Source organism: Octodon degus, unplaced genomic scaffold (assembly GCF_000260255.1).
Source record: "Octodon degus isolate 3935 unplaced genomic scaffold, OctDeg1.0 scaffold00033, whole genome shotgun sequence".
NCBI classification, from domain to species: domain Eukaryota; kingdom Metazoa; phylum Chordata; class Mammalia; order Rodentia; family Octodontidae; genus Octodon; species Octodon degus.
Window position 1 is genome coordinate 8,284,707 of NW_004524609.1, and position 18,600 is coordinate 8,303,306.

Sequence of the window (18,600 nt, forward strand, 5' to 3'; positions counted from 1 at the left end):
TAATTAAAGTATAATGCATTGGAAATAGTAGCAATTCAATGCATCCATCTAAATTCCTACCTACCTAACAGCAAAACAGTCTTCATTTGACTGTGATACCAAGGTGGGCAGACTTTTAAAGATGTCATCAAATTGTTAAAAATGTCAAATTTTATTGAGAAACTGTTTATTCTAAGATATGTAATATAAAAGGCTGCTGTTGGGCTAGAGAGATAGCTCAGTAGAATAAGTCCTTGCTTGGCCCTGAGTTCAATCCCCAGTTCAACAAAACAAGAAAGAAAGAAAGAAAGAAAGAAAGAAAGAAAGAAAGAAAGAAAGAAAGAAAGAAAGAAAGAAGAAAGGCTGTTGCTAATGAAACTCAGGCCATTTAATGAACATAATTTCACGGTCTGGAATTTGTTTAGTGCATATTCCAGATGCTGAGCAACATCTTCTCTTGTGGTCTGTATTTCCCATAATCCTGCAAAGACTTAATCAGAGCCAGGTTTGCTCCTTGTGGTTGGGTTGTGGTGATCAGTTATCAGGAGCCCATAATATCTGGTTGCTTCTCTTTTGAGCTATTAGCAACTGTTAATACTCAGTGCCTAGATCCTCTCTTAGTGAAAGCTTCAAAATGGTGATGCCATATTCCTCATTTCTTTTTCATTTGCTAGTAAAAAGGCAATTATAAAGTAACACTTTTTCATCGAATGTATGGTTATGGAATAGTATAGTTCAGAGAGGATACATGCTGTTATTTACCCCATTAGTAAAAAGTTTTCGCTATAAGGATTCATTTGCTACTATCCTCCAATGTAAAGAAGAAATTACACTTTCCCTTTAAGAAAAGATTCAAATCCAGGCAATTAGGAACTAAAAGGGTGGGATTACAAGGGACTCTGCAGCCAGAAGATCATCTGCATCTACTTCGTAAATTTGTATTCTAATAAAATGGAAATGCAAATGAAATGAACAGATTTCTAGATACATGTGAATTCTCAAAGCTGAATCAAGACGATAGAAAAGTCCTAAGTAAACCATACCAATCAATGTACTCAAATACATAATTAAAAACCTGTCGACAAATGAAAGCCCAGTCCTGATAGATTCACTGCTGAATTCTACAAGAAAATTGAAGAAGATCTAACACCACTACTTCACAGACTCTTTAACGAAACTGAAAGGGAAGCAACACTTGCAATTCATTCCCAGAAGCAAGAATTAGCCTGATATCAAAACCACAAAAAGACCCAACTAAGAAAGAACTACAGACCAATTTCCATAATAAACAGACAAAAAAATCCTCAATAAGATAGTGGCAAACATAATGTAGCAAATAATCAAGATGATTATATACCATGACCAAGTGGGACTCATCACAGGGATGCAGGGATAGTCTAGCATATGTAAATAAATAAGAAATATAATATACCATATTAACAGAGTCAAGGACAAAGATTATATGATCATCTCAATAAAAGAAGAGAAAGCTTTTGACAAAGTTCAGCACCCATTCATGATTAAAAATCCTATAGAAAATTGGAATAGATGGTCTTTATCTCAATGTGATAAAAACCATCTATGATAAACCAACACCCAACATCATACAAAATGAACAAAAACTTTAGTTTTCAGTCTAACATCAGGAATGAGAAATAATGTCCACTGTCTCCACTCTTATTCACATAGTCTTGGAAACTGTAGTCAGAGCAAATAGAGAAGAGAAAAAAATAAAGGGAATGATTGTAGGAAAGAAATAAGTTGAATTTTAATTCTTTGAAGTTAGCATAATTCTCTACATAGAAGATCCAAAAACTGCACTAATAAACCGCTAGATTTAATAAGCAAATTCGGTAGCTGGGTACAAAGTCAACACTCAAGAATCAGTAGCCTTCCAGTACATGGATGAAAAACTCACTGAGAGAGAAAGTAGGAAAACAATACCTTTCACAATAGCATTCAGCAAGCAAGCAAGCAAGCAGGCTATAAAAGAACTCTCTATTGAAAATTGCAGTATTTTGGAAAAGGAGACTGAAGCAAATATAAGAAAATGGAAAGATATTCTTTGTTATGGTATATAAAGAAGCAATATAGTAAAAATGGTCATACATCTAAACAATAATTGTTACATACATTTAGTGCAACTCCAATCAAAATTCCAGCAGCATATCTCACGTAATTAGAGAAAAAATCCTAAGATTCATTTGTAACTAGAACTAGAATATTAAAGGCACTTCTGGGCAAGACAGGCAAGGGAGAAGTAACACAATCTCTGACTTGGAATTATACTATAAAGCTACTGTAATAAAAGCAGGGTAGTGCTGGCATAAAAACAGATCTGAAAATCAATGGAACAGATTAGAAGATTCAGAAGCAATTCCAGACGTACTCAGCCACCTTATCTTTGACAAAACTGCCAGACACATTCACTGAAAGAAAGGTAGCCTCTTTAATAAGTGGTGCTGAAAACATGGCTCTAAACATGCTGTAGATTGAAATTGGACCTATATCTTTCATTATACACTAAATTAAAGTCAAAATGGATCAAAGATCTAAATATCAAAGTGGAAACATTAAATCTGCTGGAAGACAGAGTAGGTGAAACTCTTGACATTTGTGTCTGCAAGACTTTACAAAGAAAACCCTAATTGCACAGGAACTATCATAAAGAATCAATAACTGGGTTCATTTCTATTAAAAACCTTTTAGACAGCAAAAGAAACCACCAACAGAATGTAAAGACAACCCACAGTGTAGGAAAAAATATTTTCCAGCTATTCCTCAGACTAAGGGTTACTATTGAGAGCAAATAACTTAAAAAAAAATTCACACCTGCCAAATTTAAGGACCAAACTCCATAAAAAATCATCTGAGATGAATTCACATTTCTCAGTGAAGAAATACAAACATCAAATAAATACATGAAAAGACATCACTGGTCATTTTGGAGGTGCAAATTAAGAACAACATTAAGATTTCATCTCACCCCTAAATGAATGGCTGTCATAAAAAAAGTCAACCAGTAACACAAGATGAAGGAATTTTGGGGAAGAAAGAACCCTTCTCCACTGTTAGTGGAAGTGTAGACAGGTACAAACACTATGGAAATCAGTGCGGAGATTCCTCAGAACAGCAGGATTGGAGGTCCCATTTGACCCAGGAGTTCTTCTGAGTATCTTTCCAGAGGGATTAAAAACATCATACCGCAGCAATCTATGTACACCCCTGTGTATAGCAGCACAATTTATCATAGTTAAATCTTGGAAATAACCCCAATGCCCATCAGCTGAGGAATGGATAATAAAGATGTGGTCTTTTTACACAATGGAGTGCTGCTCAGCTATGAAGAATGATAAACTGGAGACTTTTAGAGGTTAGTGGATGCACCTTGAGACCATACCAATAAGTGAAATAGACCAAACGCATGTGCGCAAACATCATATTGTCTCCCTAGTGTGAGAAGCTAAAAGCAAATAAGATCCAAAGTGTACAATAGATATTATAAAATTGGAAGAAACTGTTCAATGGAAAGAGAAACTGGGATTGAAGGAAAGGAGAAAGGAAAAAGCAAACAAAGGGAAAAAGTATGTTTGATAGTTAAGAGAGTTATATTACTAATTTCTCTTAGATATTGAAAAGAAAGTCTTGTGGAATAAGTGCTTATCTGGCAAGCTCAAGGTCCTGAGTTCAATCCCTGGTGCCAGCAAAGGGAAAAAAAAAAGAAAAAAAAGTCTTATGCCAATATTATTTGGATTTGGATGACTGAATGCCTGTGTGTGTCTTGTACTTTGAACAACTGGTTTGGAGATAACAACATGCAACATGTTCATTATTTTTATCCTTTTATTATTTTGTTTTCAAATTTTGTTTTTTTTTCTCTTTAAAAAAGTTTAAAAAGAAATTAGATTTTCCTTTTAATCTCATTCTGAATACTCTGGTTTCTCTTAGTATCATATAAATCTTTCACCTTTCCCTAATCTCATTGTGAAAGCAGTTAAATTTCTATTTGGCAAGTTTTGAACTACAATTATTTTATTTATTCAATCTCAAGTTTAGACACTTTAGCTCTTGAATCTGTTTGGCATAATCAATAAGTCCTTGATGGCTTCCTCAACTATCTGGAATTACAAGACTCTTCATTGTTTAAGGTTCATGTACTGAACCTCTACTTCTCTTTTTTTCCCAGTACTGGGACTGCATCTTGAACCTTTGTATCTCTTTGGATTTTGTAGGTCTGTACCATCACTCTAGGCTTGCATCTCCTTTCCTCAGATTGAGGCCCTCAATCTTCAAGTAGCACCAAAAAAATAAGATGGTTCTATAATTTCCTATTTGGTCTATTCTATTCCAAGCATATAGTCCAATAGCAATCTAGACCCATACTCCCAGCGTGATTATTAACAATGGCTTCAGTTACTGTGCTGGAACTGGCTGGGTCTGCCTGCCACTGGGTGCTTGCTAGCTCCTAAGGGTTCTCCTTGAGCCCTTCAAGTACTCCATTGCTTCCCTTGCTCTCCTACCACCCTGGAGAGAAACACTACCACACTCTTGTGGTTAACAGTGCCTCCTCTTCAATCATTTATGTGTAGGGATACAAGGAAACACTTTGTATCTTGTTTTATTGTAAAGATCGTCCAAGAATATTTGGCATTGCTGCTCGGTTTCTATTTAGAATTGTGTGCATTTGATGAGATTAAGAAAACCATGTATCATAAAAACCATGTATCCCTTCCATTCAATCTTTCCAGAATCTTCTCAAAACATAGATTATTCTTGAGCTGACCTCATCTCAGTATGTACTACAAGGGCCAGCCAGATAGCTCAGCAGACTAAAGCACCTGCTTAGGCAGAACATAGTGGCCAGGGTTCAGTACTCAGCGTGCCATGCCCACCCTGCCCCTGGGATGCACTGAGATGGCTATTGAGACTGGGCATGGTGGCACATGCCTGTAATCCCAGCACTTGGGATGCTGAAAACATGAGGATCACTATAAGCCCAATCTACTTGGTGAGACCTTGTAGACCCTGTACCAAATATATTTTTAAATGTCCTATAAAGAATATTAATCCTTTAACATAGAATTGTTTAAATAAGACACTAATCAATGGAGTAAGAAAACCCTCCTGATACTGAAAAGGAACATACATTAGTGCTGTTAATCAACTCTGCAAACATCAAATTTTAACACAATTTACAAGGAAAGGCCATAATGAATTTGTATATTTTCCAAAGAAGAAAACCATGATGAACTCCCAGAAACATACCTTTCATAAATGGGGCCGAAGCTACCTTGTTCATTATCTCTTGAGTATTTTTGGATTCAGGCGTGAATGCAATGATATAATTAGAATCATTAAAATGATCTACACGTCCCAGATCCATCGCTGGCATTTGAGAAAAGTCATGGACTTGATGTAAATTGAAAGAAAAGAGGAATGCAAACAGGAGTAGAAGAAATGAGAAAAACCATTCCTACACAGCAATGAGAGAGAGAGAGAGAGAGAGATGAAATAAATCAGTAGGTCTTCTACCACATACAATTGAAACCACTTAATTCAGTTAGGAGGTTTACCGCCCCATTTTATTTTTTCTCCTATTTTTTTTAATGGATGGATTTACTTTTGTACTGTAATCTACGCATTTTGGAATAGGCACACTATCCAAGGTAGATGTGACATCAACATCAGCTCTGCTTGAGAATCTTATATTTATCATTCTTCAAGGCAAAGCTGGGTTCTTTCGTGAGTGGCTGAAAGTTTAAGGTCATTCTGGAAAGTAGATAGCATAAAACAGAGAAGGAGCATCCATCAGCAGGAGCGAGGTCATAGTTATATCTGCTGATGTCTGCACATAGAAGAAGACAGACTTATATTATTGTTTATAAAAAATGAGTTTTCAGTTGTCATTGTGACCACATTTGGAATTGGGTCTGAAGTCATAAAAAAAACATGTTATTATTTCAGTTATAATTCGAATCACAGGGCTTTGCAAAGAGGTATATAGCATATTCATTCCATGCAATTTTATCTGTATTTGTTGGTCTATGTCTGTATCTACATAGACAAAAGGAGATAATACTTACTTAAAGGGACTTAGAGGTTTGGATACAAGCCACCTATATAGTTTGACCCCACTTTTATATCTGTATTTATATAATCCTTGCTCCATGCTGAGAATATTTTTGTACACTCTATTTGCTAACAATCTAAGTATTCAGTGCATACTTTTTATTAATTTATTTATTTGATTAATGGTCTCACTGCACAGTTCAAACTCATAGTAATCCTCCTGTCTCAGCCTCCTCAGTGCTGAGATTGCAGTCATGCACTACCACACCTGGTTTTGGGCTGACACTGCATGCTGTACCAGGGATCAAACCCAGGTCCTTGCACTTGCCAGGCAGGTGCTTAGACTGCTGAGCTATCTCCCCAGCCCTGTGCATACTTGTTGAATGAATATACATGCACACATGCACACACGCGCGCACACACACACACACACACACACAGCATTTAAAAGACCAACTCAACTATGACCAACTCCTCAATTATCAAACTTATTAGTGCTTTCAACTTATGACGTTTTTCTACATTTATTGGATTTTCTATACAAAGCACATCTAATTATTGTTACAATACAAGCAAGTACGCTTTAATGCAAGTAAAAGGTCAAAGTGGTGTTTTGCTTTCCTGTTTCTTTAAATGCTCACTATATTTTGCAAACCAACATTTTCGCATTACTGAAATTGCCACATTGTCTGTATCCATAGTTCAATTGTTTCAAACCACTATAATTTGTCTTTTGTATCTTTGTTGATTGACACATCATATTTATATGTATTTACTGAGTGCATTGTGATATTTTGATTCATGCGTATATTGGATAACAGGATAACTACCAGGTTCATCACCTATCACTTTTTTACTTCTTTATGGTAAGAACATCCTTTTGTATTTAAAATTCGAGTCAATTCTGAATTAAATCAGGACTAAATTCTCTTTCTTTGGCTTTAGCCTTAACGTGCTGTGTAAATGTCTTCATTAAATTAAGATGAGGATGCAACTAGAAACAATACTCATAAGTGAAATAGATCAAAGTCACGTGTGCAAACATCATATTGTCTCCCTGGTGCAAGAACCTGAAAAAAGCAAATAAGCTCTAAACTCTACACCGGACATTATGAAATAGGAAAAATATTGTTTAAAAGGAAAAAGGACCTAGAATGGAGAAAGGGGAAAGGAAGGAAGGGAAAAGGAAAAGCAACCAAAATATAAAAGTTATTCTACTAGTTCCTCTCAATTCACTGAAAAAAGGTTTATGCTAATATCATTTGAAGAATGCATGCAGTTATCTTGTACTCTGAGTAACTACTTTAAAGATAACAATACTCAGCGTATTAACTCTTGCTATTCTCCTATTATTTTGAGATGAAATTTTAATTCCTTTTCCATAAAATGAAAAACAATTCATGTGAACTCAGATGTGAAGAATTCTTTGTGGTACAGAAACACAGCTTCATGCTTTAGGGAGTCTCTGAATAGGACTGCTTTTAAAAGTATCCCTAGCAAGACATAGCAAGTACATACTTAAACTCAATTCAAAACAAAACAAAAAAATAGCAGAGTCCAGAATTTGGAGAAAAATCTAGCCTGCTAATTAGGATTAGAATGCACAGAAAACACTAAGTGAAGAAGGTAAAGTGTTTGTGTTGCTGAGAAAATACTTTCCCCCTCTAATAACGAGAACGCAGACTCTGAACCATACCAACAAGGTCTCCCTTTTCGTTCTCCACTTTTTAAGGCAGTTCTTGCAGAGGAGAGTCCACACTTGTTGACTCACGCTTATATGCCTCCTGTTCATTTTGACCTGTTTATTTTTAAAATGGGGAAGTAAGGAAGTAAATATGAATGTCTTAAATAGAAAGCATTGTGCAATGTAATCAAAAAGAAACATTTTAACAGCTGTTTCCAATTGCATGCTTAGAGAAGAATGCTCAAAGACTTTCTAAAAAATAAGACAGAAGAAAGAACTGTTCCAACTCAGGATTAAGAGAAGTAAAACTTGGAACAACTGAGAAGCATTTCTTTCTCATAGTACTGACAGAATTTGGAGAGTTTACTGGCATCGAGAGCTGTTGTTCCCAGGCAATTAAATTGTCTAATGGGGATAAAAGAATGTTATACACCACTGATGGAAGTATAGACTTAGTCATTTAAGTGATTTATTACATTTATGTTATTAGTGAACAGTATCTTATCATTAATTAGTGCTGCTCCTAGATACATATCCCAAGAAAATTCTTCTATGGGCTCACTAGGATGAGCATGGATGTTTTTCATAATGCAGATAATTAGTGCATGGTGTAGTAAAGCAAATTGTAAAGCACACTGTCCAAACAGTACTATGTAAGAACTACAACAAAGGTTGTTGTTCTCTACCTAGTCACATAAAGCAATATGAAAAACATAATGCTAATTTAAAACAAGAAAAGTTTCAGTTACATCGCTTATATAAATTTGTGCTCTATGGAATGTACATTTTCCAAAAAATGTCCAGGAACTAAGGGATGACCACCAAACACCAAAAAGAAAAGGTCACCTATCCCCGTGGGAAATAGGATTGGAGGCCAGGTGTGAAACAGGAGCTAGAGATGAGAGGAAATCAATCATCAAAACAAGATGGGCTCATCGTGGGTCACACCCTCAGGAGCGTGATTCACTGCATCCTTCATTTACCTTTTATAATTGAGGTCTGAAAAAAAAATGAAGAAAAATATGCATAAATGTGATACCATCCAAATCCAAAGGCAAGCAGATAGATAATATTATGACCATTACAAAGAATTTATACTATTCATCATAGCTGTGGTCGCTAGCTCCATGGGTGAGCTCCCTGAAATGACACCATTGAAAGGCCCCCGTGCCTGCCCCGTAGCTCAGTTCTTTAAGTGGCTGCTTCAACAAAGCCATCAGGCTCAGGTTGCTGTGGTTCGATCCCCACAACTCAAACCAGCCAGTCATGCCTTGAAGGCATTCGGAGCAAAAAAAAAAAAAAAAAAAAAAAAAAAAAAAAACAAAAAAACATTTCTGCCATTTGGGGCCGTGGAGATGGCTCAGTAGGATAAGCGCTTGACTGGCAAACGCAAGGATCTGAGTTCAATCCCCGGTTCCAAAAAAAAAAAAAAAAAAAAGGCCCCCATAACTGAAAAACCACCAGGAAAACCAAACCACACATTGCCTTTGAGAAGTCAATACCGTGACGAGTCTTGGCATCTGCATAAGATGTGGCCCAAGTGGGTACTCTCCTTTCTTTCAATAAACTCACATGTGCTCTAAAATATAAAAGGAAAAATTACATGATCTTAATGTGGTTGCTTTAGCTTAGAGTGATCTTTTCCACTGCTGATTTATCAGGGAGAAAAATAATACTTACCTCGGTAGCACAAACATCTAGTTAGCTTACTGAATAGGAAAAATCATGTAACTTAAAATTAATAAATTAGTTACAAAAGCCAGTCATTTCCCAGTCAGAATACCTTACATTCAGGGAATACAGGCATTACACAACAAATTAGACAGCAATTCTCATTTTTTTTTTTACTGTGATCAGCAAAGTATTACACAGTTAATGAAAGTATCCAAGTTTTCTTAATGAAAATATTCCTGCCAGTTAAAACAGTTTGAAACTCAGAAAATCTTGTATCCTCTAATGCTGATAATTCCTCTAACAGCAAAACCAGACAATACAGAATAAGTACATCTAACTTTAGAGCTATTTCTTATTTGCAAAGAGGTAGCCTAAAACCACATGCCTTTCAATCTGTATTTAATAGTCTATTCTATTAGACATGCTAGTTGTCCACACATCCTCTGGCCCTGGTGCAAAAGCGGAAATTTTTCCAAATGATTATTTAGTTATACAATATAAAATACTCATATGCTTTGAAAAGTAGTAAAAATGAGTAGTAATTCACTGCATTTCATGATTTTTCACCCACATGTTTTGGTATCTCTGCTTCTAGGCTTACTTTATATTTCCAAATGTAAAATAAATGATTTAGAGTTTAACTTACTCTCGGGAAAGCTGAAGCAAAAATCTAGAAACGGTTCATCCACGGGTCTTTTTGTCCTGAAGAAGAATTCACATTCCTTTTGGGTCACTACAACATCAGGGTTTGGATTTCACGTTTATTGTGCATAGTTTCGTTTCGGACTGATTTCAGAAAGGGTTTACGGTCTCGCCCCAGACGGGCTGCCAAAATCCCTGTGGTCACACGAGTGAGTCCTGCGCTGTTTTGCTCTGCGTTGTTTCCTGCCAGCTCTGCAGCAGGGAGTTTGTGGTTGCAGATGGTTGGCCGCGCACAGCCAAACATTAGGAACTACTAAACTAAGGAGAATCTGGTCTTTCCTCAGTTGTATTTTTTTTTTTTTTTTCATTTTAGGTTCTCATGGGAGGGCTGATCCCTACCCCACACAATTAAAGATTAAGAAACCATAATTGGAAGGAAAACAAAACCTGCTCATAATTTTTAGATCAGACCTCGATCTGTGTCCCACTGGTCATGATAATCGTGTGAAACCTACTTTTCCTACCTGCAATTCTTTCGACATTTATTGGGTTTTACTCTTTGCTAATTATGTAGGATCAAAAATCGTTCAGTAAGCAAAATCTGTAGCAGCAGTCTGCACTCAGGCACCCAGGAGACAGCGAGACAGACTTCTGATTGCTTATGTATATATGTTCTCTCTGTAGAACGTACAGAGTAATTACATTCAATAATAATGCTAATATTTTGTGCTCTGAGAACGTAATTATGGAGGCTTGTAGCTCACCAGAATTATTAAAGTTTCAGTTCTGGCCTTCGCGAACTTCCTCTCCTGAATTCTGGGCTTTTCCTTTGATAGTTGCCTTTTTCTTTGGCATAGACCATACTATGTAATTACTGTGACACTCTAATGAACCACACTCATTGTCAAACTTCTTTTCAGTATTTTAGTCCAATGTGTTTATTTGCTTTTCTCAATCAGCTTTAGATTCAGCTTGCCAATGAAATTAATTTTATAGAATTTCAAAAATTATTTGAATTCTTTTTTTTTTTAACCAGGGATCGAACTCAGGACTTTGCACTTGCCAGGAAGGTGCTTGTGCCGCTGAGCTCTTTCTCTGGCCCTAGAATTTCAAAAATTAAATGGTATTTTATTGTTGTCTGTTTGTTTGTGTACTAAGAATGCAAACAAGGGGCCCTATAGCACTGAGCTGCTTGGTCAGACCATTTTATTTTTCTTCTGAGACAGGGTACCTCTAGGTTGCCCAGACCTGCCTCAAATTTGAGATCCTTTCACCTTGACATTCCAAGTAACTGAAATGATAGGCATGGGCCATAAAGCCCCATCGACTGGCACCAAGCATAGAACCCAAGGCCTCTAGCAAGCTAGGCAAGCTCTCTGCCACTGAGTCACATCCCCAGCCTTACATTTAAATATAGACACATTTCACCTGGACTAGTAAGAGACTAGAGTAAGCATAATTATAATCAACTTCACCTTACAGATGACAAATTTTGAGGCATTAGATGTTACACAGAAGTAGCACTTCCAGCCTGGTAGATATGGCAAGCTCATGTCACAGGTTGCTGAAGAATGGAGTCGAGGACAAAGGTGGCTAAGAACAGGAGAGAGAGCCCCTGAGAGATCAGATAGGCCCCAAAGTGGGTGTCACTGAACTGCTTTGTCTAGGGGTATTCATACAGTAAAATCACATCGCAGGTTACCTTGGATCAAACTGCAGTCAACCTACAGGATTGCACTTACTTAGCCCAGTGTTGACCTAATAGGTCATACAGCATCCGTAGCATGGAGAAGGACGAAGGCACTTCCGGAAGGGGTAGGAGAGAGGGTCAGCATGTTCTGGTCATCTGTCTATGTGTTTGTTAAATTGTTTAGGCTTAGTGGACCAAATGTGCTGGTGTAGAGCTTTGGAGTACTGTTTATCTCTGAGGAGGCATGGAGGTTTAGCTAACGCAGCTCCACTGGGGGTCTAGTTTCTATCTGCTCAGCCCTTGGCCCCAGGGTGTTTGCCTCATCTCCATTCTACCTGGGCCCTGGTCTCTTTCTGACTGCCTCTACTAATGCCTCCATTAATCTCTACCTCTTTTAGTTTGTTGTGACATCAAATCTATATAACCTGCCCAAATTCAGTTGATGACTTGTGGGACCTAGATTAAGCCTTAGAACATCTCCAGAGTTAATGAACTGACATCATGAATGCTACACAAGTTCTCATTCATGTATGTTTCTGTTGATTCAAGTAGCTTCACTTGGGCACACATGTTTTTCAATTTTTGTGGCCTTTTCCTTCACTTGATTTGCAGTGGTGCTCTCCAGTGCCAGAAGATGTATAAGGTTTCTATGACATACTTTGATTCAGGCTGGCATGCTTTTCTTGGGCTCTTTACTTGCTATTTATATAGAGTATTTGTTCCCCTGGGGTGAGCGGAGCTCTTCTTAGCACTGTGGCAAAAACCCACACAACTTGATTTACAAGAAAATGTAGGACAAGAACACAATAAGGGTCTCATGAGGCTTTCTACCTCATTCTGACCAGAAGGAGTCAAACTTTAGTGGATGAAACAACAAGCAGGAGGGAGAGTTGATGAGCTGAGTTCAAGAGAAAACCAGAAGCAAGAAACAAACAAAGTAAACCATGCAAACAAAAAACAGAAGCATAACTGCCACCCAATAAAATGCAAAGGATATAAGAGAAAGAATCGTCAACTAGGTCTTACTTAGCAAACAAAGATACATATACCTATGAGTAAGGAATGTGAAAAACGCAGAGAGCACATGACAGGCTTTGTGAAAGCAGCAAGGTGTGGGCTTAATACCCAGATGAGGCAGACAGAGGGTGATAGGGCTGTCTGTAGGGAGCAAAGAGAAGCAGGCCTTTATTATAATGATTGAAAGAAAGCAAGGGACATTAGGCAGGAAAATGCTAATAAACATCTGGGACCCAAGTTCTCTGGCTGTCTCACATGTCAGAGGGCAGAATCCCTGAGCCATCTGGTGGAAATCTTTGGGTGTCTCCAGATGTTTGCAAATCTGCAAGATTCCTCATCCTATCTTATCTGTTGTACAGCATCTGGTGTTTTCCAATGACTGCCTCAGTGCTGAGCTGAATGTCTGCTGAGAACAACTCCTCTGCTGGCAAGCAAGTTGGGTGCTGGGAGAGTCATGTCTTATATCAGCTCTCTTTCCCTCACTCTAGGGTCACTATCTTACTGTACTAGATACACATGCATCCCCTTACTTAATCACTAACTCCAAACTGCCTTCCTGCCTGCCACCAACTGACTCATCACAAAAGGGCAGGAGGGAATCCCACAAAACCCATCCAAAGGAATGTGCAAAGGCACCTACATGAAAATTACAGCCAGCCAGCCAGCCAATCAGGTTGGGACAAGTTCCAGGTACCCACATGGTGGAGAGTCACTAGTCCTGACAAATGAAACCAAGGAGAAAGGGTGAGGGGAGTCCATCTTTCCAGAACATACAGGCCTTCATTTGGGAGCAAATTTCTGTCTTCTGCTTTTTTGTCCTTACAAATAGTTTCTTCCTGCTTAAACTCTGCCCCACTATGCTCAGGTTATGATCCCAGCTGGCTGCTCCTCCCAGCAGAGCAGCAGTTCTCGGCCAAAAAAGAGACAAAGAAGACACAATACCTGTGTTGTTTCTAGAGCCTTTTCTGGTCTTGGTTTCTGTCCTTCCTAAATCCCAGCTGCACTGCCTGCATGCAGGTTTTTTCAGTTGTACTCCACAAATCTGTCTTTGTTCTCTAAGAAATTAATGTATGAATTCTTTTTTAATGTATATAGTACGGGGTTTACAGGATCTCATTATACAGATCAGACTCATAGTGATCCTTTTGTTTACAGCCTGCCAAGTACTACGATTACAGGCATGTGCCACCACATCCAGTCTCAACCCTTATTTCAGTGCACCCCAGGGGCAGGACTGGCATGGCAGGCCGGGGATAGAACCCTTGGTCCCTGCATCTGCCTAAGCAAGTGCTTTAATCCACTGAGCTATCTGGCTGGCCCAAATAAATTCTATATGTCCTGTCTCATGCATTTTTTGCATGCAAAAATCCTATGTAAGATATATTCCTGTTCTCTACTTTTGTGTCTAAAATTCTCAGGTATAATTTGACCAATCTGTATTATCTGCCTACAAGATACTTCTTGAAACAGTATAATTTAGTTTTTCCTTTTAGTCAGTTTTCCACTTGTTTTACTTTCCCTGGAGAGAGTATAGAGTTGCCAGAAGAGGAGCAAGTCATTCCCAGTCATTTTATTTTACAGTTTATTTAAATCAAAAAATTTTGGCCAAATATTGTGACACAGGACTGTAGCACCAGCAACTTGGCAGGCAGAGACTTACTGGACAGAGTCTGAGGAGGTTCTCAAGCCAGCCTTACCTGTCGCAGCTTCCCTGACTCCATTTCCAGGGCAAGATGCATGAGCTGGGGTGAGGATTTCTACTGTCTGTCAGAATACCCATTTGGCAGGGCATGTCTGAGTGTCACTCCTGTGCAGACAATTGACATGGAGATAGGCCACCAACCGACACTGCTGCTTCCTTGAGGACTGAGGAGGGGCAATTAATGAGTAAAAGAGGTGGGGTATTAATGAATGGAAAGAAGCCAATTTACTGACGCTGTAAGGCTTTTCAAAATAAAATCTTAAAATTCTGATTTTTTTCCTCCTCTCTTTTTTGTTTAAATCTATCTTTCCTTTTTCTATTCTACAAGACAGGAAGATCACTTGAGCCCACAAGTTCGAGACAAGCCTAGGCAGTATAGTAAGAAACTTGGGTGGAGGTGGCTTTGCAAATTGAACTCTGCCATTTTCCATTTCTCCACCTCTGCACTAGTCATGCTTCTTCTGTTCTTCTGTTTAAGTTCCTCTTTACTTCTTGGCTAGAAAGTTCTGAATCTGTGTTTCCATCTACCAGTGATGACCTTCTATGGTAAGTGTGGGAGACTGGCCACTGGTGGTTACTTTTACCGCACAGCTGAACTGAGCCAGCATGGTGCTGGGTGAGGGAGGCCCGCCTGAGAATGGCTTCCAACAGGGTAGGAGAACTGGACAAAGAGAAATACATTGTTGAGAGGTTTTACAACTGTTGGTTTTTCTAGGGCTGCTGTTGGTTCTCTTGGAGGATTTTGCCATGCTAGCTTTCCTGAAGAAAGGTGTTATCGTCAAAAGAGCTCCAGATCTTACTGTTGCTGAGATTGGCCACAGTTCATTTTGTGCGAGCTCTGGCCCTCACTTCGAGTATGGCTTTCTGGGTCTGCAGAGAAGGATGGCACACTGATCTTCTTCAGTCTCCTGGAGAAGCTTGTCCACTGGCTTTCCTGATATGGACACAGCTGTTCTCATCCTCAGAGGAGTCAGGACTTTGCTATTGCTGAGGATGGTTGTGGTCCTTTTAGGCGGATCTAGGATTCACTGCTTCCTGACTGCTTTGCAGATCCCTCAGCCTCCTAGACAGCTCCTTCATCCTGCTGGCAATAGGCTTCTTAGACTCTACCACTGACTTTTGGGCCTTCCCAGAGCAGATTCATAAAATAAGCCTGCTTGAGACATTGTCATAGGCTGGTGGCCTCCAGGTGGACTCATCGGAGGCATTGTTATGGTCTCCAGGTCTTGAGCTGGACTCATGTAGGACATCAACATGGCACTCAGGCCCTCAGCTGGGTTCTTTGGTCCACAGTGGACAGATTTCCTAGACTTCTTTTGTATATGACTCCTTGGGTGACTATTATAAAATAATCTTATAATTACATTACCTGTATTGTACTGTTTCATCTTGCAAACCCCAAACTACAACAGTAACAAACTTCAAACTGTGTTACTCTGGCTATTCAAACAATCAGCCTCAATCTCTAAGTAACTTTCTTTTACCCTTCCTGTCTCTTACAGGATAATGTTTAGCATATTTGAGCTTGAAAGAAAGAATCTATTCTTTTTCTCTAGAAGCTTATTTATGAAGGTTTGGGTGGTTTCCAAAGTGATGGGGGTTTGTTTTCTTGTTTGACTGCTAAAATGAAATTTTAAAGGGGAAGTAAAGAAAGAAATGCTGAGGACTCAGGCAAAAATCAAAGAACAGATGGAGAACTCTTCTGAGGATGGAAGCAGATAAAGAGGAATTGGATTTGGCCCAAGATGAGACCACAGCCTTAAAAAAGAGAAGCAATGATTTGTTCTCTGTAACAAAAATAAAGTTCTAGTGAAACATAAATGAATGTTTAAATATAACAACACAAAGTAAAGTTTTTCTCCAAGTCAAGAGCCAGTTTTAAAAACAGAACCACAAAGCAATGGAGGTAGTACTGGGATCCTAGAAACAGGGAAACGTAAGAGTGCTTTAGGCACATGGCCGCTGCGTAGGGTGACAGCGTCCTCCAGGCTGAAAACAGGGAACTGAATCCACCCACTGTATTTGTAAAACAGAGTTGTAGGTTCACTGAATTGTGTTGCAGAAAAAGAATTTTTATGATGTGTTTCATAGACATGAGAAGGGGTTTATAGAGTGGATTGTGGGAGCTCAGAGAAAAAAAAAAGTGACATATCAGAAGCCAGAGTTGGACAGATTCAAGGGTGCATTTTCAAGATGTGCGACCCAGGAGGTGTGTTCTTACAGCACAAACTGTCTGCAAGGGTTTGAAGTTGGGAAATGCTGCCCACCAGGACTGCTGCTCCGGAGGAGGAAGGAAGCACAATGTACAGGTGAAAAGGACACGTTAGTCGCCTACGTTTTACAGGCTGATAATAAAAGTCCTTTTAGGGGAAAAAGTTAAATTGGAGTGAGTTCCTTGTAAGGCAAACAACTTTGGCGTCTTGATGCTGTCATTTTTCTTAAAAGTGAAATTTTATACTCTCGATTTCCCTCTTTCCTTTCCACCTTGCTTTTATTTTTTCAATCCTATTTCAATGCTGGGGACTTCTAACATCTCCTAAATAGCGTTGTTGCCCCTTAAGTCAACAGGAAAAATTAGTCCCTGAACTGATGGCTCAGAAGAATATATTTTAAAAGTTGTTCATTATTGATGGAAACTAATAATTAAGAAATGCATCACTGCTACTAAACATGAAAGTCTTGCCTAGAAAAAGGCTTAAAATTGATATAAGACCTCCAAAATGATATACGGGAAACAAATGTAACTGCCAACCTGCCAGATGTCCTGTCGGCCAAGGTTGTATCCCCCGAAATCAAAGAATAAATCCTAAGAAATAGTTGAAGTTAAGAGTAGGAAATTTTATTGAGACAGCAAGGGACCCAGCAAATGGGTTTCCATGCATGGCACTTTCCAGAGGAAGTTTCATAGAGCAAAATCATGCTGTGGGTACAAGGTGGGGAACATTTCAATCAGTAAGATTGCAGGTATAGTCCCTTAGGGAGTATTGATCCGATGGGGACCCGAGTCACACAGCAAGCACACATGGAAAGAACCAGGATCTTTTTTGAAAGAGATGTGTCCTCACCCCACCCCCAGGTGACTGCACTTATCTAGAATATCGGTCATAGTATATTGTTTAATAATAACATATGCAACATATAAGGGGCAGGGAACCAGCAAGGCATCCAGATCTGTGTATGGGCAGTGTGACATGGAATTTATTGTGCCCATGTGCAGGCAGGCCAGAGAGCAATAAGACCACCTTCCATGAACAGAGAAGTGTGTCCCTTTTATATAGATGTGAAGAAGGTGGGGGACATTAGGTGGGAAGATTTTAACAAATACCTATGGTCAAAGATCTCTGGCTGTGTTGCACCCTAGTTCACAGGATCCTTGAAGTCCAGTGTAAATTTCTATATGTCTCCAGGCATCCCCAGGTGTTCTGGGACCTGCAAAATTCCTTGTCTTACTTTAGCTCTTTGACAACATGCCATGCTTGCTGATGACAACTTCAGCACTGACCAGAGCACCCTGCAGAGCATGGTGCTTCTGCTGGAGAGCAGATCAAGGGCTGGGAGGGTCAGGTCTGGCTGGAGCCTTGCAGTTTATTGCCCTGGGAGGGGTGTGTGTGTGTGTGTGTGTGTGTGTGTGTGTGTGTGTGTCTAGTCTTTCCCTTGTTATCCTGAGGCTAGTCTTGAACACATTCTCCTCCAGCCACAGTGCATACTTAGGATGTATTGTTACCGTCTGCACCAACTCCTCCCAGGGCTTATCCCTGTATGACTGCCTGCAACACTTCTACCCAATTTAGTACACTATAATAATCTGAACAAGAGAAAATAATGTAGCTATCAAACAAACTGAGTCGCTGAAACTTGACACACTTGCATGACTACAAGCGGCAAGACATAAAAGCACATGAATTGGAGGTAGGAGATTTCAGCTGGGGCAAACTGGTAAAACAAATGACAAAAGTCTGCCAAATTCATGGAAAGCTAGAACACTCGTGCCAGACTCCAGATCCATGAAGACGCAGCAGCTTAGAACACAGAAGCAATTAGAAATGTGTTTCTTTCTTCTTTCTTTCTTTCTTTCTTTCTTTCTTTCTTTCTTTCTTTCTTCTTTCTTTCTTTCTTTCTTTCTTTCTTTCTTTCTTTCTTTCT

General features: G+C 39.0%; 1 protein-coding gene across 4 annotated transcripts in view; it reads right to left on the reverse strand.

Moving 5' to 3' along the window:
• LOC101570776 (ATP-binding cassette sub-family A member 9) overlaps positions 1 to 18,600 on the reverse strand; it is a 164,845-nt gene that overhangs the window by 61,875 nt on the left and 84,370 nt on the right. For 3 of the 4 annotated variants that reach the window (XM_023713888.1, XM_023713889.1, XM_004630052.2), the window contains exons 1-3: positions 10,053 to 10,240; positions 7,745 to 7,846; positions 5,245 to 5,452 (exon numbers count right to left, since the gene is read on the reverse strand). The exons of the other annotated variant lie outside the window; for it this stretch is intronic. In XM_023713888.1, the coding sequence (XP_023569656.1) occupies positions 5,245 to 5,452; positions 7,745 to 7,840 (304 nt within the window). In that variant the 5' untranslated portion in view covers positions 7,841 to 7,846; positions 10,053 to 10,240. Of the gene's footprint in view, positions 1 to 5,244; positions 5,453 to 7,744; positions 7,847 to 10,052; positions 10,241 to 18,600 lie in introns of those variants that run through there. 4 annotated transcript variants of the gene reach the window in all.